Here is a 23,950-nt window from a genome sequence, read left to right as displayed (position 1 = left end):
AAAGAATTAATACGTTTTATTTAAATCATATAAGAGTCTTAAAATAATTACACACAATTATTCTTTGATTCGAGAGGCGACACATAACGGCCATATTTGGAGTTAAAAATTCAAACTTGAAGCGGTTTGTTTGAATGTTGGGTGAAACGCGAACGAACGAAAAAGTGAAATACAGCGATAGAAAGTAAAAAATGTCTCTAAGCAAGCAGAAAGATTCCAGAAAAAATCAACATATACAAGTATATGTACGTTGCAGGTAAGGATATTTTGAAATATAATAAAAAAGGTAATTATATTTTAAATACAATTCCAGTAACATAAAATACAAAGGGAAAAACTGACAATGGTATAAATCACAATTTTCCTAGAAATAAGGTGAGCTTATAAACATATTTTATAAATTGTATTTTAAGAATCTGGAAAGTTTTGTTTGGCTTAGGTGTAATCAAACTATTTAAATTATGTCAGTTGTATTGACAGCGTAACTGAATTGTCTGTTATGGTTATTGTGCACATATCTTTGACACTATTGTTAAATTGTGTACATAGCGCTTGTCTAATGTGTATATTCAAATTGGATTTGAATGCATGTTATGAATGATTCTTGCCTATCCTACACGCATCCATCATACACACACACAAGTGAATGGTGGTGTAATAAGTTCCAACTAGACTTTGGCAATCTGATATGATGAAAGCAACCAGTACTGTATTAGTAATTGCAGCCTTATTTTTTCAAAATATCTGAAAATAGAGAGAAATAGTAAAATGAGGATAAGAGTAATTTGTCCTAAAATGATAAATAGCATAGAGTCCTGCTAGTCCGAACACTGCTAAATCGAACGTCTTCCTAAACCGAATGTCATGTTTCAGTCGGCGGGGAGGAAATATTTTAGCTCACAAAATATGTTTTTTGTATTTTTCAGTTGAATTTAAATGGTATTAATAGTACAAAAAGATTTAGAATTCCACAACGAAAAGATTGTATTTTATTGTAGTACTGTATTAATACTGTACAAAATTAATAAATCAGTGTTTGACACGGCCTATTAAAACAGCAGATCTATATTGTACTTACACACAAAAACAGAAACAAAAGTCATTGATGGTGTTGGATCTATAAAATTCTATATAAACCGGACTTGTTTTACTGCTTGCTTCTGCATTATTTGAATTATTCGGCTAATCCGAACAGGGCCCGGTCCCAATTAGTTCAGACTTGTGGGACTTTATTGTACTTTAAATATATATATTAGTATTAAATTCTATTGGGAATAAGTTGATGTTTACAGCTGTGATAACAGACATTTTAGGGATTAAAAATACAGATTTCATTTATCGTTGTCATTAGTAAATAAAAAAAAAAACATGAGAGAATATCATCAGATTGGTTCTAAAGTATAGATTGTTACAATGTTATGTGCATGAAAAATAAATAAATTTGGAGATTTTATTATTGAAAAAATAATGTTTATAAAGTTATAGCATTGCTGATATTTTCTTGAAATAAGTTTCCTGGGGAATATAAAAATTTTGAATTAAAAAAATTTATAGAATTTAAAGTTTCCTTCTTGAATGAATAAATTTGTTATCTAATTCTCATTTTTTGAATTTGTTTACAAATTTGATTATGGTATTTTTTTTTTTTTTTTTGAGTATGCCACCATGTCACTAATTACATAATGTAAATCATCTAAAAATCTTGTGGATATGTATGTAACAATAACATTGAGACTTAAGGTACCCATATGTAAGGATGATGAATAAAGATGTAAGAATAAAGTGCCAGTAACTTGTGAATAGAAGTCTACTAATGATGTGAACATTTACATTTTCATTAAAAAAATGCTGAAAAGTTAGATTACTAACTTTTCAGCATTATTATAAATACAGGTATTACAACATTAAAATATTTAAGTATTTTAAGTATTCTGACATATTTTAAGTATTTTAGATTTTATTATTTAGTTCTATATGAAATGTGTGATTATATTGATGAGTTATCAGATAAAGATAAAAATATATATATATACACACATTAAATTCCAAATCTATAAATGATTGTTCTTATCATTTTTCCAGGAATGTAAGGAGAAATGAACCTTATTGACTTATTCTGAAACTGTCTTCTTTTATTTATTCTTTACTTCACAACTAGGTGTTTAGGTAGATGCTAGGCATCTTTAACATCACTCTTTATTCAGGAATATCTTACACATCAATGCATGTTTCGTGCATATGTCCCTCTTCTGTCAGAAGAGGGGCATATACCCGAAATGGAAATGTGCTGGAAATGAAACCAAATTTCGTCCAAATACTACTATAATTTACAGGTCAAATGCTACCACTAGCGATTATTGCGGGCAGATGAATTCATTTATTTTTGGAAAATGGACTTCTGTGAAATTACCCAATATTCCCAAAAATGCTGTTGTGATAATTGATAATTCAGCTCTTCACTCTGTTCCAATAAACAAAATTCCAAATTCATTAAGGGCAAAACAGGAATTAATGGATTGGCATGCTTTACATAATATACCTTACTGTGATTTTTTAAGAAAAGTTGAACTTCTGTATTTGATAAAGCAAAATGTTATGCAACATAAAGAATTTAAGTTTGACACATTGTTCAATCAGAAAGGTGCTCTAGTGTTGAGATTATCACCTTATCATTATGACTTAATATCATTGAATATGTTTGGACAGATTTAAAAAATTATGTTCAGAACTTTAATATTAGTGATTCTGTTTCCACAGCAAGATTGCTACATTTCATAAATGATAGAATTAATCTGTTTCTGAAGAAAACTGGAAAATGTATTCTGCTCGAGTTAGAGATTTTGAAGATTATTGGATAAAAGATGATTTAATAGAAGTGTGAATGAATCATTTATTATGTCTTCTGAAGACTATGAAGCAACTCAAATGTATAGTTCAGAAGAAATTATTACTAATAGTTCAAGTGAAGATGAAAACAATGTTAGTTAATTTAACAATTTTTTTCTCTTTAATCCTTTAAATGATAATTTTGTTGTTGGTCTACTTTTGGCCTTGTGGTGGTGTTCTATTGTTCATTCAGAATTCAGAATTTTTTAATTTTGAAATTATGATTAGTGTATTTTTTGTTTAAATATAGTGATTCTGTAAATTATATTTTGAATCTGCCAGTATTCTGCATTCTTTGTGAAATACTGCCTTGAACTTCGAATGCTTAAACTTGAATTACAGTATATTTACAGTATTCAATATGCTAATGTATACAAATTTGAAAATCTGGACAAATTGAATTGGGTCTGAATTTTTAGTACCAGTTAGTCTGAATTTTTGACACTACAGTAAAATACTATGGAACAAGACTATACAAAGGTACATAAATAAAAAATTTCATTGGGAGAGGATAACAGGAAAAGCAACAATATTTGTTGACACTGACAGAAGCAAGTATTCAAGTGCATAGTCACCATCAAAATCATCTGTTTTCAAACCTATATTATGTTTTTTTTTCTTAAGACAGGTGTCAAACTGGCAGCTCCGATGTAATTTTTTGTGACCCACGATCACAGTGCTCTGTGATAAAATGAAAAACAGAACAATATGTTACAAAGAAAATAGTAAGTAACCATTGTTTTGTTGCTATGATCCAGTGCAGCAGTCTGCAACCTTTCTGACCTCACAGACCATTAAACTCACAATTTTGAATCTCGCGGACCACTATCATGAATTTGTTTAAGCGATACAAAATCTGTAGAATAATGATTATAAAAGTTCAATTTTACTATATTAATATGAAACTCGTTTGTTTAATTTTAACAAATTAATGCAAACCTAAAGTTTGTTGCTGCTTGTTTGAAATAAATTTATGGATTTTTAGTGCTTTTCCATGAAGGACGACAATTGCACTCACATTATTGTTTATTGTTCGTTATTTATTGATAACAGTCACTTCATATTTGGTTTTAGATTTGAATAAAAAACCTCTAATGCAACTAAGCATTTTACTTTTCTTTTGTAATACTTCGCATAACTTTCAGTTGATCAATGTTCAAATTTCTCCACGGACCACCCAAATTTTCTAGTGGATTATCAATGGTCCATGGACCACCGGTTGCTGATCACTGATCCAGTGCATCATAGCATATGACATATGCTATGATGCACTGGTCAACCATGGGAAACTAGGATGTGGTTACACACCTTGCCAGTAACTTCAAGCTAATTTCAATCTAGAGATGCCAAGCTTCAAAACTCGCTAAAAAATCTTCTATTTGCTTGCAGAGCCATATACAGTAGGTAGGTACAGCTGCCACAGTTGAAGTGCGAAACCATATTTTCTTTGAATTTTAACAAAAGGCATTTATGCTAGTTTCTTTCTTCTGATTGACGTGTTAAAGGATTTGTGGGTTGTTTTCTTTTATAACTTATTTTTAAAAAATGTAAGTATATGTAGTTGCAGTTATTTTAATTTTTAAAATTTAAATATAAGCCCTAATTTTTATACAGAAAATGTCACTTTCAACACTAAATAAATAATGAAAGATTGATGACAAGGGAAGAAAATTTCAAGAAAGGTGGGAGCTGAACTATTTTTGTCTGGAAGTGAACAATAAAATTACATGCTTAATTTGCAAAGAAACAATTAGCATTGCTAAAGAATACAACATTAAGCAACATAAAATAACACTAATTACAAAGAACAATTTTTGTACTTTGAAGGAAAAATAAGAGAAGAAAAATTAAAAACAATGAAGAATTCACTTAATAGCCAGTAACTAGTGCTTATAAAATTCATGAAAAGTAATGAATTAGTAACAAGAGTCAATTATGAAATAAGCTATTTATTAGCAAAACATTCAATATCATTCACTGATGGTTCTTTAATCAAGGAATATATGATAAAAGCTACCAAATTTGTCTGTCCAGAAAAGGTACAGGCATTTCAAGATATCTCATTATCAAGAAATACGGTGGCAGATAGTATTACAGAAATTGCAGATGAAGTCAGTTCACAACTACAGGAAATATCTACTAAAGTCTAGTGCTTTTCAGTTGTGGTTGATGAAAGCACCGATGTAAGAGATGTTGCACAAGTTGCTGTTTTTTCTCGTGGTTGTAATAACATGAAGATCACCGAAGGATTGTTAAATGATCCCTCTTCCCAGAACAACAACTGGTGAAGATATTTTTGATGCCGTATGGAGCAGTTTAGAAAAATAGGATTGGTATATTTTAGTGGTAAGGCATGCTGTGATTCTCAGTTGATTTAGGATGGAGCAATTTGTTTGGTGTTCCGTCCAAGAGATTCTCAGCATTCTTCTATATGTCCATATTTCAAAGGCATAAAGTTTCTTCTGAGAAATGGCATTTATGGTCCAGGTTTCTGAGGCATAAGTGGCAATCGGAAAAATAAGCATTTTTATGAACTTTAGTTTATTAAAAATAGTGATTGCAGAATCATTCCAAATTCTAAATAATTTAGAGGTTGCATTACAAGCAAGGCAAATTCTGCATTTAATTTCATTATTACATCCTTTATTCGTAAGAAGTGGTCCAAGGTAAACTAATTCATTCACCATTTTATAGCCTGCAATTCCTTAGTCTGTGTCAAGGAACGATCAATTATCATAACTTTTGTTTTACTTCCATTAATCAGTAATCCATATTCCCTGCTCTCAGTTTCAAGACATTTTATAATATATTCAAGTTCTGATTCACTGGATGTGGTAATAAGTGTATCGTCAGCATATCTCAGGTTGTTAACTTTATGGCCTCTGATGGAAATGCCTCCATCCCAGTTATCTAATACCCTTCTTAGGATTATTTCAGAATAAGCATTAAAGAGTAAAAGGGAAAGAATACATCCCTGTCTTACACCAGCTTCAGATGTAAATGTATTAGACATAGTTTTGTTAACTCTTACTCTTGCAGAGTTGTTCTTATATAAATTTCTGATCATCAAAATAAGATGATGCAGAACTCCCATGTTCTGGAGAGTGGACCACAATTTGTGCCATTTTACACAATCAAAGGCTTTGGTATAGTCTACAAAACAAAGCTAAGCTTTAACATTAAATTCATAGGTTTTTTCAATGATTTGTCAAGCGTTCACAAGTTCATTTACCAGGGATAAACCCTGACTATTCTTCATCTATTTCAGGTAATAGGAAGGGTTTCAAATGGATATTAATTATTTGGAGCAACATTATTAGCATGGTTAATTAGGCTGATAGTTCTGTAGTTACTACAATCTGTTGGTGCACCATGTCCAGCACCAACAGATGTCCATGGGTGCACCAACAGACAATCTGTTGGTGCACCCATGTCCAGCACCAATTTATAAAAATATTTATTCCAATTTATTCCTCTGGCCATCTCTCAGATTTCCAAATTAAGGAGCAGATTTTATGAAATATATCAACACTCAGTTCTCCCATTGCTTTTAAAATTTTGGAGGTTATGTTGTCAGGTCCCGGAGCTTTGTGATTTCTTAATGTATTTATGGCTTTTTATACTTCTGATTTAAGAATAGATGGTTCAACTTCCTCTGTCCATCCATTCTGAAGTTGATTATTACCATTTGTTTGTCCAGTGTCTTTATAAAGTTTCTCACAATACTTCCTCCAGACATCTGCAATCCCTTCCGCATCAGTTATGATTTCATTTTCATCATTTTTAATTATTTGTGTGTGTGGTTTAAACTCTCTTGCTAGATATCTAACTTTATTGTATAGTTTATGAGTCTGATTATTATTTGCATGGACTTTAATTTCTTTGAATCCGATATTGGAAAACTAGCAGGAGGAAGAAAGTGCTGGCAAGTTTCAAAAACAATTAATTTTAGTTTTATAAATATGTACATTAAATAAAATAAACGTCCAAATAAAAGCAATACTGTAGCAATTATATATTGTTGAGTTGAATACTGAACTACATAATGTGTTTTAATTGCTCTATCTATATTCCTGCATTCTCACTTCAAATTATAATTTTAAGAAAATTTGTAAATGCGATGTGGCTCGAATGAATCTTATCAGTTGCATTAAATGGCCTGTTTAAATGAGTTTGACACACTTGTCTTAAGATAATCTGAACATTTCCAGGTATACCAGCTAGTGAAAATGTAAAGAAAGTAATACAGAGATATTAAGTGTTCCGAGTTTTATCATTAAATTACTGTTTCTCTTTAATCTTTACAATATATACCAATGATACAATATTAACAGCTAAGAATTTTCAGAAATGAAATGAAAGGGTTGTTTAGAAGAGTTTATGATTATCACATTTATGAAAAATAATTGCACAGAAAAGGCTGTAAAATGTGTGAAAATTTGCGAAATAGAATTTGTTTATATTTGTATAATGTTTCATATGAAAAAAAAAAAACTGAATTTAATATATGAAATACTTTTCTGTTTCGTAGAGTAAATAAATTTTTAATACTTTTCCATATAGACAGTCTGTAAATTCATATACATGAATCTCTAGTTTATTATTTATATTTATTGGTGACAGTTCTAAAAGGAATAAAAAGTATTAATTTTGATACCTTTTTGAAGATTCTCTCAGCGTGTATTAATAAAATGAAAGATAAGTTTTACTAATCTGTTTCTAACTTTACATAATCTTCAAAACACATTATTTATTATCCTGCCTACATCTTTTACATCTCAATGCCTCGGTCCTCTTCATTTCCTTTTGACTGTTCAATAAAGTTGCTTGCTTTATAATTTTTATTATGTAAATTAATTGCTGCATTTAAAATTTAAATTGTAATGCATCTTTACGATATTTTAATGATACATTAAATGTTATAATTTGAATGGTTTTTAATTTTACAGTAAAGTTTTATTATTAAAAGTCATTGAAATTTACAATGTACTGTATTATAAGCAAAGGTTGGATTTATATTCCAGGAAGAATTATTATTATTAATCTCAAGCTCTTCAAAAATAATTTCAGTTATATCTTATATTTTTTTTAATAAATTATATTATTTTCTTTTAATTTTAGGCCTATAAACAGTGCTGAAAAAAGCACTTCATTTTCAGTTGTGGAAGTATGTTCAGAACTGAAAGAAATAAGAGTTCAAGAAAGAAATGGAGGTAGAGAATGTACCAAAGTCTTTAAGTTTGATAAAGTATTTGGCCCAAGTTGTGGTCAGGTAGTTGATATTTTTTTAAAATTTAAAATAAAACTAGTTTTTTGGTAATTACATTTATTATTTTGTATATATTTTTTTTTAGGATGATATCTATAAAACAGTAATGAATCCTGTTATTGAAGAAGTGTTGATGGGATATAATTGTACAGTATTTGTGTGAGTAGGAATGCTTTTGAATATTTAGAATTTTTAAGATTTACCAAATTATATTAAAAATGGTTTAAAAAAACTTATTTTTAAACATCAGTTATGGTCAGACAGGAAGTGGAAAGACATATACAATGGAAGGAGATCATAACTTGGATATTTCAGCATGGGATAAAGTATGTTTTTAGCAATATTTTTAAAAATCTTTGTTAAATAATTGCTAAATATTCTTTAATTTTTTAAAAAAGTTAATGGTAAAAATTTTAAAACTTGCTTCTTTCAGCATCCAAAGATAGGAATAATACCAAGAGCACTTAGTCATCTGTTTGACGAGCTTGAGAAACAAGATGTTGAGTTTACTTTACATATTTCTTTTCTTGAGTTGTATAACGAAGAATTGTTTGATCTTTTGAGTCCTGAAACTAGCAACTTAAAGCTACGACTTTTTGAAGATGCCACACGCAAGGTAATTTAATAGGATAATTATATAAATTTATTTTTAAGTGCTAGAAAACTTTATTTGTGCTTAGTAAACAACATATAAATACAGAAATAACAATTGGATAAGTTTGAGAAATCGACACAGAAATTCTGTATAATATAAGAGTAAATAAGTTGTTATAAATTGTATACTTTTGTTTTGAACAATTTAAATTTTTTGTTGAATGAAAGTAACTTCAAAAACCCTATATTGTTAAATGATCAAAAATGGTTAAATGTTTTGATATTCATAATTTTATTATTGGAAATAGTTAACAATTTTGAAGTAATCTAATAATTCTTTCAACAAATGATGATCTGCAATTTGTGATAGTTATTTGTATTATGAACTGTAGTGGTTATAGAAGGTGGTAAGAAATTCTATTGTATAAATATTATGGGAAAAAGACAGTAAAAAATAATGTTTAATGCTATATTAACATGAAACTGAATTTCTATGTTCCTATGCAGAGAAATTTAAATAGAATTTATTAACATTGGTTAAACAAGGAGTTGGAAATATCAGCAACAGATTTATTAAAAGAGGCTTTGAATAAAACAATTACAACTTTAAATTTTTGCACTCTTTCAAATAAAGCATATAAATACTGTATTTCTTTGATTATAAAGGTAGAGAAAAATTGGACTATGGCTAGAACCATAGTCCAGTTTTTCTCTATCTTTTTTGTAAACCCCAGATTGAAAAGCATGTGAAACATTGAAATACTCCACTGTGTAATGTAATTTATGGCAGGTAAGGAGTTTAAAATTCTGCCTCTTCAAATTGTCTAGAGTCAGTTATCACTTTTGATTTCAAGGTTTATAGGAATATTTTTGTATATAAAATTATAAATACTGTCAAAAATTGAGCATGGAAAAGTTACAGTCAAGTTCATAAGTTGAGATCTTATCAACTGAAGGGTAATAAAATCTCAGATTGGAAACAGATGGTGAATTTGAATCGGAAGTTAGTAGTCAAGCTCTTGATTCTACATCAAAGTAGACACGAATGACAACATAATAATGAATTGGGAGAAGCTAGATCAAATTAACTATGAAAGCAGTAATTATTTAAAATTTTGTAGCTATAATCCATAAATACAGTCAATATATGGTTTTGATAGTTTGGAAAATTTACAGGAATTAAAATATTCCTTTTAATTTGTATCCATTTATCTGCTACTGCAAGATAAGAAACCCTGCGTTTAATTGAGGAAATAGGGTATACAATATTTTTCTTTGTTCCATTGAATAACATGAAACAATGTGAGGTCCCTGGATAGAAATTGAACTTGTGTGTTTTGAATGATGAAAATCTGGCAAGAGTTAAGCTTTCACCTTTCAGAATTAAACAAAGCAAGGCTTAAAAAAGCCTAGCTTAAACAATAAAACTTCTATCCAACAAAATGGAAAACAGAGGATTTGAATAGCAAGGAGAATATCAAAGTTGAGGGAATTTTAGATGAACGGGAATTGGGTTCAAGAATTTAGTCAAGAAATTGACCTCTCCCATGCCCTGAAAGGTTTCAAATTGTCACCAGGTGAGGAGGGGAGTCCAATCTGAGCATGGAATCGAGGGGAAAAACTGATAAAAAACGTGTGTTTCAAGGACATGACGTTCTTTGTTCCAAACCTTTTGTTTTATCATAAAAATCAGCTGTTCCAACTTTCATCTATCTCCAAGACATTCGATCTCTTGAAGTTTTTTGTGCTCTTCAAGCTTCATCCTTATGACAAAGGCTATCCTTTTCCAAACTACAGTGGGCCCTGGGCTGCCGACCATAACGAGGAACTGAGGAAGACACATTTAGGAATATTTGTGACTTTACCAGACTATCCTTGTATATTTGTGTCAACAGGCACATAGAGGTATTTGTAAGAAAAACCTTTAAACATTTTTATTAAACAAGTAAAGATGGTAAACTTGTCTCAATGCTAATTTTATGTTCACATACGATTGTCTTGACCCCTCGATTGTCCTGACAATTGCACACAGTCAGCAAATCTTACAACAATGTAGTTTTGAATTTAAGAAAATTGAATTTTTAAATAAAAAATGTTACAAACACACTGACTAGAAAACATAATTGTTGCATTAAATAGTTTAATACAAAAATGAGTTCAGAATATTTATGTACTCTTATAAATTCTAAAGAATCTGCTATATAATATCCCCAAAAATAAGCATTGTTACCGTATTAGCCCGAATATAACGCGACTCCAAAATTTTCATAAAGATATTTAGAAAAAAAAATAATACTCATAAAAGAATTGAAAGAAAGTAAAATTCAATCAGATAAGCATTTATTTAGGTATTTATAGCTAATAACACAGGTTACATTCATGTCAATAAAATTAAGTAATGTAAAACAAAATTAATATTACGTAAGTAACAACAAAAAACGGAAATGTTTATTCAGAATCTGAACTGTTTTCAGAATGAGAACTCATTGACTTCCGTTATTCATTATTGACTTTTGTGTTAGGGGGTAAAGCGGGTCTATTGACAAATTTTCTCGCAGTAGTACGAAATTTCTACTGACTTAACTTGAATGAGTCATATTTCTTCCCCATTTACAAACAAACCCGATGGCAATCGGTGAAACATTGTAACTCACCGTTTTCGGAAACAACAATAGGTTACATAATAATGAGGCAAGTACCAGACCAGGACTTTATTTAAAACTAATAATTTCCACAAACCACAGACAATATCAAAATCTTGTACAGCTTTCTCATAATAAAGAAAACGTTTTATCTCCTCCTCAAGCTATAAATAGTGTACAGCCAAACACAATTTCCTCGAACTTATCACTGACGTTTACCACCTTGGTCACCTGAAGCTCTCTCTCCTTTTGGTCCTGGCTGTTCCGCTTTTAATTGTTCATCCAGTGTAGCTCCGCACTGTCTAATTTACATAGGATGATGTTCCAGGATCGGGCAACGATGTAAACTAAGTTAAAAATTTTCGTTTTTTTGTTCTTTTGGTCATTGGTGCTTGGGAGTTTGTCCGTAACAACAAAAAAAAGGAACCAAGAAAAAGAAAAGAACAAAATAAAAATAACGCCCCAAAACAAGAATTAATGATCGGACATTGACTCCTGTTAAACATGAGATAAATTACAGCGAGTTGAAATTTGATATGTTTATTTTTTGCGTTTTACGTATCAAATTACATTAAATTCGACACAAATAAAGCATTTTTGTCAATATAGAAATATTTTACATTGTTTAAAAGTAGAGAAAATAAAGAAAAGAAAGATGTAATAATAATTTTTCGAGCAAAGCCAAAAATTTCACAATTTTAAGATAAAAAATGGCGTCTGTGAGAGCCCACGTGACTAAAAGGAGGTCGAAAAATCACGTGACTAATGAACTTCGAACAAGCGGAGACACAGCCTTACTATAGTAGCGCTATGCAAACAAAAGCGCAGGCCTACTAACTAGATCACATGGTTGTTTTGAAGTGGTCGGTGGAGCTAGGTCTGACGTTCAGTCGCGTTTCAATCTCTGTAGGAAAATGTCCTTGTTTATATTACATTCCATTACTTAAACCCCGAATTTAGCGCAAGTCGATTTTTTAACGGAAAATAAATGGTCGAAAAATATGGCGTTATATTCGGGCTAATACGGTAATTTCCATGTTTGTTAGAATATTACCAACAAATGTATATCTTGAATGAATAATAAACAAAATAATGAATAAAAAGTGTACAATTTAAGAAATGAAAACAATTAAATTCTTAAAAGGAACAGAAAGAAAAATTTACTTCAAAAATGAAATGTTTTTATGAAAGACGTTTTCCTTCTTTCATTAAAGATTATCAAATAAATAATCTCATTTAAAAAATTTGAAAATTATACAAGAGTGAATTTCAGTAATGGTGATGAAACTGTACTGTACATGTTAACATAGTCACAATTTATGTTTCTTTCCTTAGGTACTGTACATCATCTCCACATGCTGACACTTCTGTTGTTTTCGCAATGATGTCTTGCAGAATAGAAATTTTTTGATGCAGTGGCTCTGACATCACTGTAAGAGCTCTACTGCATTATGAACTCCAAAGAGAGACTTTAGTACTCTGAATGAATCTCCTGTTTTCTAAAATTCCCTTCAAAGGACCAAACAGGCAATAATAATAATAAGGTGACAGATCTGGACTGTAGGTTGATTGGTCCACAAAGTTAGTTGATACCTCCACTGTGTACTAGGCCATAATTCGACATCAGTCAAAAGACTATTCTGCAGGCATAACATTGTTGGCAAAATGACGAGAGAAGTGTCAGCATATGGAGAGGGAGGAATACCTAGAAAAATAAATATAAATTACGACTACGTAACACAGTTTGTCATTACTGAAATTCTGGACAGAAGTTAATCTGTCATTGTAGCTATCTTAAAACAATATTATGTTTTTTTTCTTTTTGGTCTTAAGACACAAATATTTAAAGGATTTTTTATTTTTGACATTATTGAATATCATTATTTATTCTAAACAATATGTAAAATTTTTGAAGTAAAAATATGCGAACAAGTTCCTAAGATCTATTTCTGGAGACATAAATCATCAGTATGATAAAATTGAAAAGATATTTTTTGTTATTAAATCAAAAACAATTTTGTTAGCAAGCAAAATTTTTTGGGTCCAAATATTATAATCATATTTTTTGCGTAGTTGCTTTTATAGAAATATTATTTTTATTCCATATATATATATATAATAAGAAATATTCATTGAAACAAATATTTATATTACGTGTAACATGTATGATTTTATATTGTCATGTAATCAAGTTTTAGCTTTTTTATTAAATTATAAAATATGTAAATGTATAGAAAATTTTCAATTTGAATAAATATATGTATGCTTAAATAACTGTGTGATATATTAAATACATTTCAAAAAGAAAAAAAATTGCATTGTAGATCACATTTTAATTTGTAATCAATTTTGGACACAAATGTACTGTACATTTAATACAGGTAATATACAGAACTTATTAAAAATTATGATAATGTATTGTATAAATTTTATTAGTTTAAACTGATTTAATTTTATAATTTTGTAGATACATAAAAGTACATATATCAGTAGAAAATCAAACATTTTTTGATGTCATTTCATAGGGTTCTGTTGTAATTCAAGGATTAGAAGAAATATCTGTTCATTCAAGAAACGAGGTTTATAAAATTTTGGAAAGAGGGTCGGCTAAACGAAAAACAGCTGCTACTATGCTCAATGCTACTTCTAGTCGTAGTCACACCGTATTTTCCATTACAATGCATGTTAAAGAAACTACTAATAATGGTGATGAATTACTCAAAACTGGAAAGCTTAATCTTGTACGATATCTTTTTATTTTTAAAAATGGTCTAAAAATATTTTAATACAAGTAAATGTTATAAACATTTTAACACACATTATGCAGGTTGATTTGGCTGGTAGTGAAAATATAGGCCGATCTGGTGCAATAGATGGACGTGCACGAGAAGCAGGTATGAATGTAAATTTGACTAAAGTTAAATTGCAGTTAAATTAATTATTCCTAAAAATTATCTTTATTTTATTTACAGGAAATATCAATCAAAGTCTTCTGACACTTGGAAGAGTTATCACTTCTTTAGTTGAGAAGGCTCCTCACATTCCTTATCGGTAAAATGTTATTTATTTATTTTTGTTTTAATTACTCAATACAAAACAAAAAAATTAACATTCGAATAAATTTATTTTCAGAGAGAGCAAACTCACTCGGCTTCTTCAAGATTCTCTTGGAGGTCGCACTAAAACGTCAATTATAGCTACCATTTCTCCAGCTCAAAGCAATGTAGAAGAAACATTGAGCACTTTGGATTATGCTCATCGTGCCAAAAAGATCACTAACTGTCCAGAAATTAATCAGAAGATGACAAAACAAGCATTACTAAAAGTAATTGTTCATATATTGTTTATATATTTCTTATGAAAAATAATTTTTATATTCAAACTCATTTAGATCATCATCTAAGTACTAACAAGGAGAAACTATGAACTTCAAATCAAGGATTTTAACAACTTTATATGTTAATCCATGTGAAAAACTAATCATGTGTTTGAGTGTTTGTCAAGGGGCCTTATTTAATGAGAAATTGACTACCAAAATTAAATATGTGAGCTGACTTTCATCAATGATGATGATGGATGTTCTGCCCACATAGAAATAATCTTTTCCTACTGTTTTGTCAACCTTATGATGATTATTTTTTTGATTAAGTCATTAATTAATGGAAAAATACAGAATGCAAATGAAGTGTTAAAGGAAAAAAAGTTTGGCATCTCAAGAAGACAAAATTAAAATTTATTCAGTTGAGCACTACCAGTTAATAGCTACTGCTTTTGCAAACATGATCCAATATGCTTGATTTTCTACAAGATTAACTGCTGAAAGATTTGTATTTGAAAATATTAACCAAATTTGATTCCTATCAGCTTTTATACTGTATACATGTTGCTGAAAATATGTTTATTTGTTTCTATGATCATTGTTTTTATAATTAATATTGCTGCATTATGTAGGATTGTAGTAATTCTACATAATGCAGCAGTATTAATGATGATGCTGTGTGCTTTCGTATGATTATAAGCATGATTTTTATGAGTTTAACAATTTTTTCCATTTAATTTCATTTTTAAATAAGGCCCATTGGCAAAACACTTGGACATGTATCTACTTATTTTTTATACAGGTTATATACCGAACTTATTAAAAATATACTTAAAAATACTGTTTCTGGTATTTATTTTCTACTGGTATAATCTACATAGATTTTTATGTAGATTAATGTACACAAGTTTCATTAAAATCCATGATCTGAAGTTTGTGGTCTCTCCTTGTAAGTAGGAGAAATGCAGGAAAAAATTGTAAATGTAATCTGACCAGTCTAACTGCTGACATAAATGAAACTAATTAGCATTCAACTTATATTAACTTCTCCCCTTCTCTCTAAAACTAGGATAGACAAAAAAATTGATATTTTAATTATCATTTTTTCCTCATAAATTTTTGATATTTAAATTTTAATTAATTTGTTATCACTACTAGATGCATATACAGACACTTGGCAATTTTATCATCAACTTTTATTTGGTAATTTCTTATTTGCCGAGACACGTTTTGGGCCTTAGCCCCTCTTTGGTTGGCTACATAATAAAAACAGAAATATAAGTTCTTTCTATCATATAGTTTTATATTATGGCAATTATAACATACCATTACATCTTGGGATATCTTGTAGTATGACAATCGAAAATATATCATACTTTTAATTCACTATTGAATACATTTCATTATTAAAACATCTTTACATTTAAAAATATTTTATAAAAGAATTTTTACAATTAAAACTATCATTTTTAAAATTTTATGCATTCATGTTTTACTTAAAGTATATTTCTGTGTTTCACATCAATACATTGATATTTGATTATTTTTTTGCATTTAAATTAGTATGTAAAACTGATAATTTATTTTAAAAATGACATACAGAGCACAATAGATAAATTATTGAAATGATTACCTATATTAACAAGAGTAAACTTTTGTTGCATGCAAATTCTATCAACGAAGCAAATGCTACAGTGAAATTGAATTTACAAGAAGATGCAATAGATGATTTTTAAATATATTTTATGGTTAATGTGTACCTAGGTAGCCAAGATGGCGGCCGGGGAAATTTTCCCTACTTCGGAGACTGCGACGGGGAAAAATTTTTTCCCTGCATTCAAGATGGCCGCAGTTTCGGCCACCATCTTGAATTTCTCTGCAGACTCCGCGGATTTTTTAACCGAAATAAACAATAAAAAACAACAAAAAGAGGAGTTTTTTACTCACTTTTCGATTGTTCGATATTCTGAGTATGATCTCCTCTTTGGGGGTCGACGAAATTTTTCGAATGGTTGACTGTTCTATGTTTGACCGCTACTCCTTCTGTGTCGTCAATGTGCATATATCCTTTCCATTCGTCCGTTACTATCGTACTGCCGGAATTCACGTATTTACAAACGATCCTATTCACAGTGTTTTCTGATCTGTCGTTCACCTGACATATGAAGCATTTCTTATCTTCATCGCAATGAATGCAAACGGACTCGGTCGGCTGTATGCTTAATTTTACAGCAATATTCGATGCGTTATCGATACGGGGAGGCAAACCTTGCTCCGAAAAGTCGTCTTCCATTAACTTGTAGAAATCACGGAAAGTGCATCTCGACCAAAATTTGTCGTTGCAACTCAAATCGGCAAAACTAGTCATTATCGACAATTGGCAATAAACTAAAAAAAAACAGCAATTAATACAATACGCAATTCGTCGCAACACAGCAGTAAACGATTCCAACAGAAAACTAGTCCATTTGCATAAAATTGCCCAGAAATGAACAGAAATCACGTCGCAGATCATGCATTTGTATATTCGTTCGTAACACCCCTACGAATTTTCCGCCGATTTTACTCTCGCACGACGTCACGAAAAGGCTCCCTCTACCGTCGCAAATTTACCGTCTCCGTTTCGAGGTTACAGGATACTCGGCAATGTCGAACGCAGGGTAGAAACCGAACGGGGAAAAAATCCCCACGTCGTCGATGTCTCGACTCTGGGAAAAAATTTTTCCCCGTCGCCGTCTAGAATGTAGAGAAAAATTTTCCCGGCCGCCATCTTGGCTACCTAGGTACACATTAACCTATTTTATTTCATAGTCTATATAGCATGATATCACTATCAATCATTAATACAAAATGTATAGTGTTACATCATGTTGCAAAGTTTTGCTGACATCGTGCTATAAAAATCAGTCATATTACAGGTACTCCTCACTTTACGACGGAGTTCCGTTCCGACGACTATGTTGTTAAGCAAATTGGTCAATTAGCGGGGAGCTTGCGCCGGGAATATAGGATCGTTGTAAAATTATACAAATTATGCAACAAACTTTAAATTTATTCATAAAAAGACTATTATAGTACACTATTAGCCTATTATAGTATGCTTAGTGCACATGTCACCATTCGCCACTGACCGACACTCAAGCTGAGAAAGGGGATTCCCCGAATTGCAGGTCGAAACTCGATTGGTCGTAAGTGCGAGTGGTCGTTAAGCAGATAGGTTGTAAAGTGAGGAGTACCTGTAATATTTTTTTAATATGTTTTGTTTTATTATTTTTGTGAAAAGTAAACTAATATATTCAATAAAATTTTTATTTTATTAGGAATATACACAAGAAATAGAGAGATTACGAAGAGATTTAGCTGCAGCAAGAGAGCGCAACGGCATATTTGTTGATGCTACAAATTATGAGTAAGTTATTGTAAAAGAATTTCAATTTTGGATGCATAGACAAGTTGTTATTTTGATTAGTTACATTAATTAATCTGTTTTTATTTACAGAAATATGCAACATGAATTAAGTAGAAAATCTGAATCAATCAAAGAGTTGGTGTCAGAAATAGAAGCATTAAAAGAACAAATGGAAAAGGCAAGTTTTGTAAAATATCATGTTCAAATGTGAAGTTTGAATATTGGGTTAATGTTACCTTAGGTGCCAAGATGGCGGCTCGTCTCTGATTCCAGCAAGGAAACAGTGGGATGCACGTTCTAACCTAACCTATTCTAATCATTTGGTTGCTAATAATTATGGTAATTTATTAGAATAGGTTAGGTTAGGTTAGGTTAGAACGTGCGTCCCACTGTTTCCTTGCTGGAATCAGAGACGAGCCGCCATCTTGACACCTAAGGTAACATTAACCGAATATTGATACTTACTTATATTTTATTTAAGGTGAATGCTTTATTTATTGAAACTCAAGAACATCTGGTACAAAAAGCAAGTGAACTTGAAAAATGTAATAAAGATCTTGAAGAAAAAGAAGGTGAATTAACTGTAACTACACAGAAGCTGAAAAATACAGAAGAGGTATAAAAGTTTTTAATCATTTAAATCGTTAGAAGTTTTAATGCTTATAATCTAAAAACTTTTAATGTTTGTTTATAGAAATTAAATAAAACAGAAATAGAAAAGGCAGAACAACAATATTTAGCTGAACAAAGAGCTAAAACAGAAAAAGAGCTTGTCTCTCATGCACAGAAGGTATTTGAGTAGTTTTTTTCCTCAAAACTTTAAAATTGTTTACTTAATAGATTTAATTAAAAGTAATTTTATGTATTGCAGCTGATTGAAGTTGCAGATGAAAGTACAGGAGATGTAAATGCTTTACATGCAAAACTAGATAGGAAACATTCAGTGGAAATTGCAAATGAACAACATACAATGATGTTTAGAAATAAATTCCAACAAAGCATGAGATCTTTAGAAGGTCATTTGTTAGAGCTGTCTGAAAAACAGACTGAAAATAATCAGAAATTGCATGATTCAATTAGTAAGTTAATGTTTATTTATTGCATCTTTAATCGGGTAAAATTGATTTTTCCTCTATCTGACATTGTCGATGACCTCAACAATGTCCGTCATTCTAGACCGAGTATAACTTTTTGTATAGGACTACAAAACTGTCCCCTCACATATAATTAGCATTAATGATTGAAAATCTCGTTATATTTGAGTATTTACGTTTACTAGTGCTCACCCTGTTAGAATCCCCACTTCCCCTGAGGCGTCATCTTTTGATACTAGGCACGTGGTTCATCCCTGTACACCATTTTTATTAATGTATTTTGTAAAAATTATAGTTTTGTTGGTGTTTTTGTGATAGGTAAGTATTGTATTGTGTTTTTAAAGCCTTTATCAAAAGAACACTCAAAATATCTCATTTTTATTTATTTTATAAAGAAAACAAAAAAATATTAATTTTTAACTTTAGAAGCATTTTGTAACAAGTCAGTAGCGATCTAAGCTCTGATTTGCTTTCTTGTATGTGTCTTTTAACTGTCTCAATCAATAAATCCCTTACTATTGTAAAGTAATTAGAGGTAAGGAGGTAGATTATTGGCTGATAAAATCGATAGTCAACTTCTTTTAAACTGTAGTTGGTTAATTTCTGTCTCTGTTGATATTATATCAATGAATTGGCCACCTGTGAAAACAGTAGAGCTAAAATTGCCTCTTAAGTGCCATGTCCCTCAATCTATGATCTTTGAAATATGTAAACAATCACTATAAAATTGCTTGTTTTAATCATTTTTTGATCTCTGATTTGCTAAAGAAAAGTTGTTTGACAGTATTTAAACTAGTAAATATGTTTTCAAAACCGTGTAGCAATAAATATTCCTGGAAAACTCCACCTCCATGTAGTAAGTCTATGAAAGACTTTCTTGCTGTTAATTGGCTTTAAAGTTGTTGTTTATATGCTTTTTACTCCTAATTAGTCATTTCTAATTATGACTGAATCAATATTAACCAATGAGCATTCTTTCAGAACTGTCTGTTCAGGATTTTCTCGCGAAGAACCAAGGTCTTTCAAAGACATGTGATCAGAGTCAGAACATAAACAAATGTTGAGAAAGGTTATTTTTATCGTTTTTAGCTGTAATTTCACTAGGTTTCATGTTGTTTGACTTTACTTAGACTAAAAGATGTCTTATCAAAAGTTTCCAGTCGAAAAATTTACCAGGAAACTCACTACTTTCAATTGTTGTGGTACTTCCATAATACATTAAAAAATAGGTATATAATTGTTCCATATAATAGTGTAATAATTGGTAATTATAGTCTACTGTTATTATAATAGTGTAAATAACATAAATAGAATCAAACATACATGATCAATACTGAAAAGTGTATTGACCTAGAACACCTGGCTGCAATTATCAAGTGTCAGATGGGAAATGTGTAATAAAATCATTAGTCTTTAGTAATTGGAAATGCTTATTGCACTGTAAACAGAGGTTTTCGAGTGTTAGGATTTATAACTGCAATAAGAGATTTAGATAGAGTTAGATAACTAGTAGATAGGGTTTTAATAATTTGGAGGGCTTATCACATAAAGGCTGACCAGAAAAACAGACTAGATGTTTTACAAAAAATTAGCCTTTAATACTCACAATCAAATTTAGGAAAGGATGCATTTTGGGTGCAAAGACTCCTTATAACAGGAGTAGTTAACCAATACAAAGGAATTTTTGATGTATATAGTGTGCACTGTATTTACAATACTTAATGCAACACCATATACGAAAGCACTAAAAAATATCAAGCATAACATTTTTTTATATTGATGTGATATATATCATTATTTTGACCAGTAAATGACTTTTTTCACATTTACCAAATTCTGATAGACCATTCCATTATTAATAATAAAACATTGTTAAATATATTAAAACCAAAAAAATAAGGGAAAATTAAACCATAAACTTATGATTATTAAAATAATTGGTTTTCAGACCTTTAAACAAAACAAAACAAATCCATAAGACAGTGTGAAGCAAACTGCCTTGCTATAATTTTCATTTTACAATACAGTGCGACTTTTACTCCCACATCTGTACAGCATCATTTTCAAGGTTATGTGAAACGATGTCACTCCACCCCTCATGTAGCTTCAGCCCCATGTTGTTATTTATTCTAATGTCTTTGCGTACTTTCAGAATTTCTGTGTGTTCTTGTAGTCTTCTTTGTAATTGATTGTTTTCTGTCAGAATACTCTCGACACTATCTTTTAAAATTGCACAACCTTCCATATTGCAATGTTGTTCCACTGATGAAATTAAATTATTTTTGATGGCATATATATGTTCTTTAATTCTTGTCTTTAATTTTCTTTGGGTTTCACCAATATATCTTTTTTTTTTATGTGATCAACTGCAATCCAATGAATAAACTACATTATCTTTCTCTAGATCATTATGTTCATTATTTTTATATTTACTGTTAATCATTTTTGCTGTGGTCCTTGTATGGTTTGGTACTAAATTAATATTTAAATTTTTAAATTTTTTTTTTAATTTTTCAAATTTGGATTTTAATTTAGTACCAATAATACAAAAAGTTAATAAATTTTTAACTTTACAACTCAGTACTATTTGCAAATATGCATTTTTTTTGTAACTAAATTTAAATATTTTCAATTGAAACCTTTGTATTTTTGTAAAATTGTTTTTTTTTTTTTTTTTTTTACTGTTCAAACTTAACATATAGTAAACATAAAAAGCAATAAGTCTAGGATATATTCTTGAATATAAAAATTTTTTTGGGAATTAGTCTAATTTCTGAAGAAGAATTTTTGCTGTTTTTAATGCAAAAGAGAAGCAATTGAAAATAACCAAGATTTGTTTTAGGAAAAATTAAGTTTAAACTATAAATAAAAATCTATTAATGTATTTCAGATAAAACATTAAAACTGTACGAAGAAAATTCAGTTTCCTTGTCAAAAATGATGGCATCTTTTATTGCTAAGCATTCAGATCTTATTAAAAAATTAAGCAATCAATGGATAGAACAGGGGAAATTTAGGGAGAAATGGTCAGAAGAAGTTGTGAGAGCAGCACAAGAACTAATGGTTTGAAAGTTGATTAAATTTTTTAATTAACAAGAATGTCTGATTCATTAATAGATAAATTAATTTTATAGGAGAGTGCAGTAAACCATTGCAACAATTCTATTTCAAATGAATTGATGCCTTTATTTGGAGAAATAATTAATACTCATCAATTAATGGAAAATGATATGTGCAACTTAAGAGAATTAATATGTAAAGAGGTATGATTTTATGTTATACATAATATTTCAATCATGTTCTTTCTTTAAAAATTTAAATTTTAAAATTAAGTGTAAAATTTTTGATATTTTGATAGAAAGATCAACAAGAAGTATTAATCAAGCAATATGTCAATAAATTTAATGAAGAAATAAATAATTTTGAAAAATTATTTCATTGTATGAATGAAGAAACAACAAAGCAATTGGTTGAGTGCTCAGAAAGTGCACAATATATTGCAGATACTTATGCAGGTATCCTACAAGTAAGTATTGGTTAGATGATGATGATATTTTGAAGATGGCAGTTTAGACAGCTGAAAACATTAGATTAAATAATAAATTGTTTGCTGGTAATATTTTGATGATCATATAGTTTAATATTGCTTTACACAGGAATATGAAAAGAAATCTGTTGAACTTGAAGAGATAGTTAATTATCTGAATGAAACTGTCATGAATTTTAAAATAAAAGTTGATGAATCTTCACCACAGGTAAGTTACAAATGAAAGAAATGCACAAATGCTGATGTGACTACAATTGATGTGCTTGCTATTTTAAGAAAGAATTTGTTTTTTTAATAATAAAAACCTGAAATCTTAATTGAAATGATTTTTTTTAACAGGCTTTCAATTACAGCTTATTTTGCTTTGGATAATGCACATAGCTTTTGTGTGAACTTTTATCTTACAGATACATTGATATCACTATTTTAATGTTGTTACATTTGTTTTAAAATATTAAAAATATTATTATTATTATTATTATTATTATTAATATAAAATACAGTAGAGAGTCGTTTATTCAAATCAATTGGGGACTGGGGTTGTTCGGATAACCGATTATGTACGAAAAAATATATTAACCTGTCTGATGTTGAAATTTTTCTCTGTGGTGTGTCGCTTCATGTTGAATTTTCGTTGATTTTAAGCCTAACGAAAATTTTTATAATAATAATCGAGGCTATTGTGTCGTTAAAAATTATTTATTTATTTTGTACAAACAAAATAAATATATTGAAAAATATAAAAACATAAAAATTATACTTTAGAAGTAAATCTAGTATCAAAAAAGTTTGATTCAGCACAACACAGTCCGACTGGAAAGCATTCGGATAACCGGTGTTCGGATAAATGACTCTACTGTAATAATAATAATATTAAAATTAAATTTTTTTACAGCTTATAAATATTCATCAGCAACTTCTGAGCAGTTCTAATGATCATAAGAATGAATTAGAAAGGTAATGTACTACTAAAAAGGTTTTTAATTAATTAAAAAACATTTATTTTACAAATTTATATTTTTTTTCAGCTACTTGGAAAAATTGACAGATGACTCCAGAACATTTGAATCTACAGTGGATAATCAGGCTAAGGAATTTGTCAAAGTTGCTGATTCACAAATTCATAAAGTAATGATATTTTTTTTACTCCAACAATTTTTTCAGCATTTATACTGTATATAAATAATCAT

At 29.6% G+C, this 23,950-nt stretch overlaps 1 protein-coding gene across 1 annotated transcript in view; it reads left to right on the top strand.

Moving 5' to 3' along the window:
- The first annotated feature begins 87 nt into the window (after positions 1-87).
- Positions 88-23,950, top strand: part of Klp61F (Kinesin-like protein at 61F) — a 28,202-nt gene continuing 4,339 nt past the window's right edge. Inside the window, exons 1-20 of the mRNA XM_067268490.1 lie at positions 88-256; positions 8,008-8,158; positions 8,241-8,314; positions 8,406-8,481; positions 8,589-8,771; positions 13,917-14,132; positions 14,219-14,285; positions 14,364-14,442; positions 14,524-14,716; positions 18,031-18,119; positions 18,210-18,297; positions 18,601-18,735; positions 18,814-18,909; positions 18,991-19,198; positions 22,104-22,276; positions 22,348-22,476; positions 22,572-22,739; positions 22,870-22,968; positions 23,656-23,717; positions 23,789-23,888. Coding sequence (XP_067124591.1) covers positions 192-256; positions 8,008-8,158; positions 8,241-8,314; positions 8,406-8,481; positions 8,589-8,771; positions 13,917-14,132; positions 14,219-14,285; positions 14,364-14,442; positions 14,524-14,716; positions 18,031-18,119; positions 18,210-18,297; positions 18,601-18,735; positions 18,814-18,909; positions 18,991-19,198; positions 22,104-22,276; positions 22,348-22,476; positions 22,572-22,739; positions 22,870-22,968; positions 23,656-23,717; positions 23,789-23,888 — 2,451 coding nt within the window. The 5' untranslated portion in view covers positions 88-191. The remainder of the gene's footprint in view (positions 257-8,007; positions 8,159-8,240; positions 8,315-8,405; positions 8,482-8,588; positions 8,772-13,916; positions 14,133-14,218; positions 14,286-14,363; positions 14,443-14,523; positions 14,717-18,030; positions 18,120-18,209; positions 18,298-18,600; positions 18,736-18,813; positions 18,910-18,990; positions 19,199-22,103; positions 22,277-22,347; positions 22,477-22,571; positions 22,740-22,869; positions 22,969-23,655; positions 23,718-23,788; positions 23,889-23,950) is intronic.

The sequence above is a fragment of the Centruroides vittatus genome, unplaced genomic scaffold (assembly GCF_030686945.1).
Source record: "Centruroides vittatus isolate TY-2023 unplaced genomic scaffold, ASM3068694v2 contig_329, whole genome shotgun sequence".
Lineage (NCBI taxonomy): Eukaryota > Metazoa > Arthropoda > Arachnida > Scorpiones > Buthidae > Centruroides > Centruroides vittatus.
The sequence above is the reverse complement of the archived record's forward strand: the minus strand, read 5'-3'. Positions and strand labels throughout refer to the sequence as shown.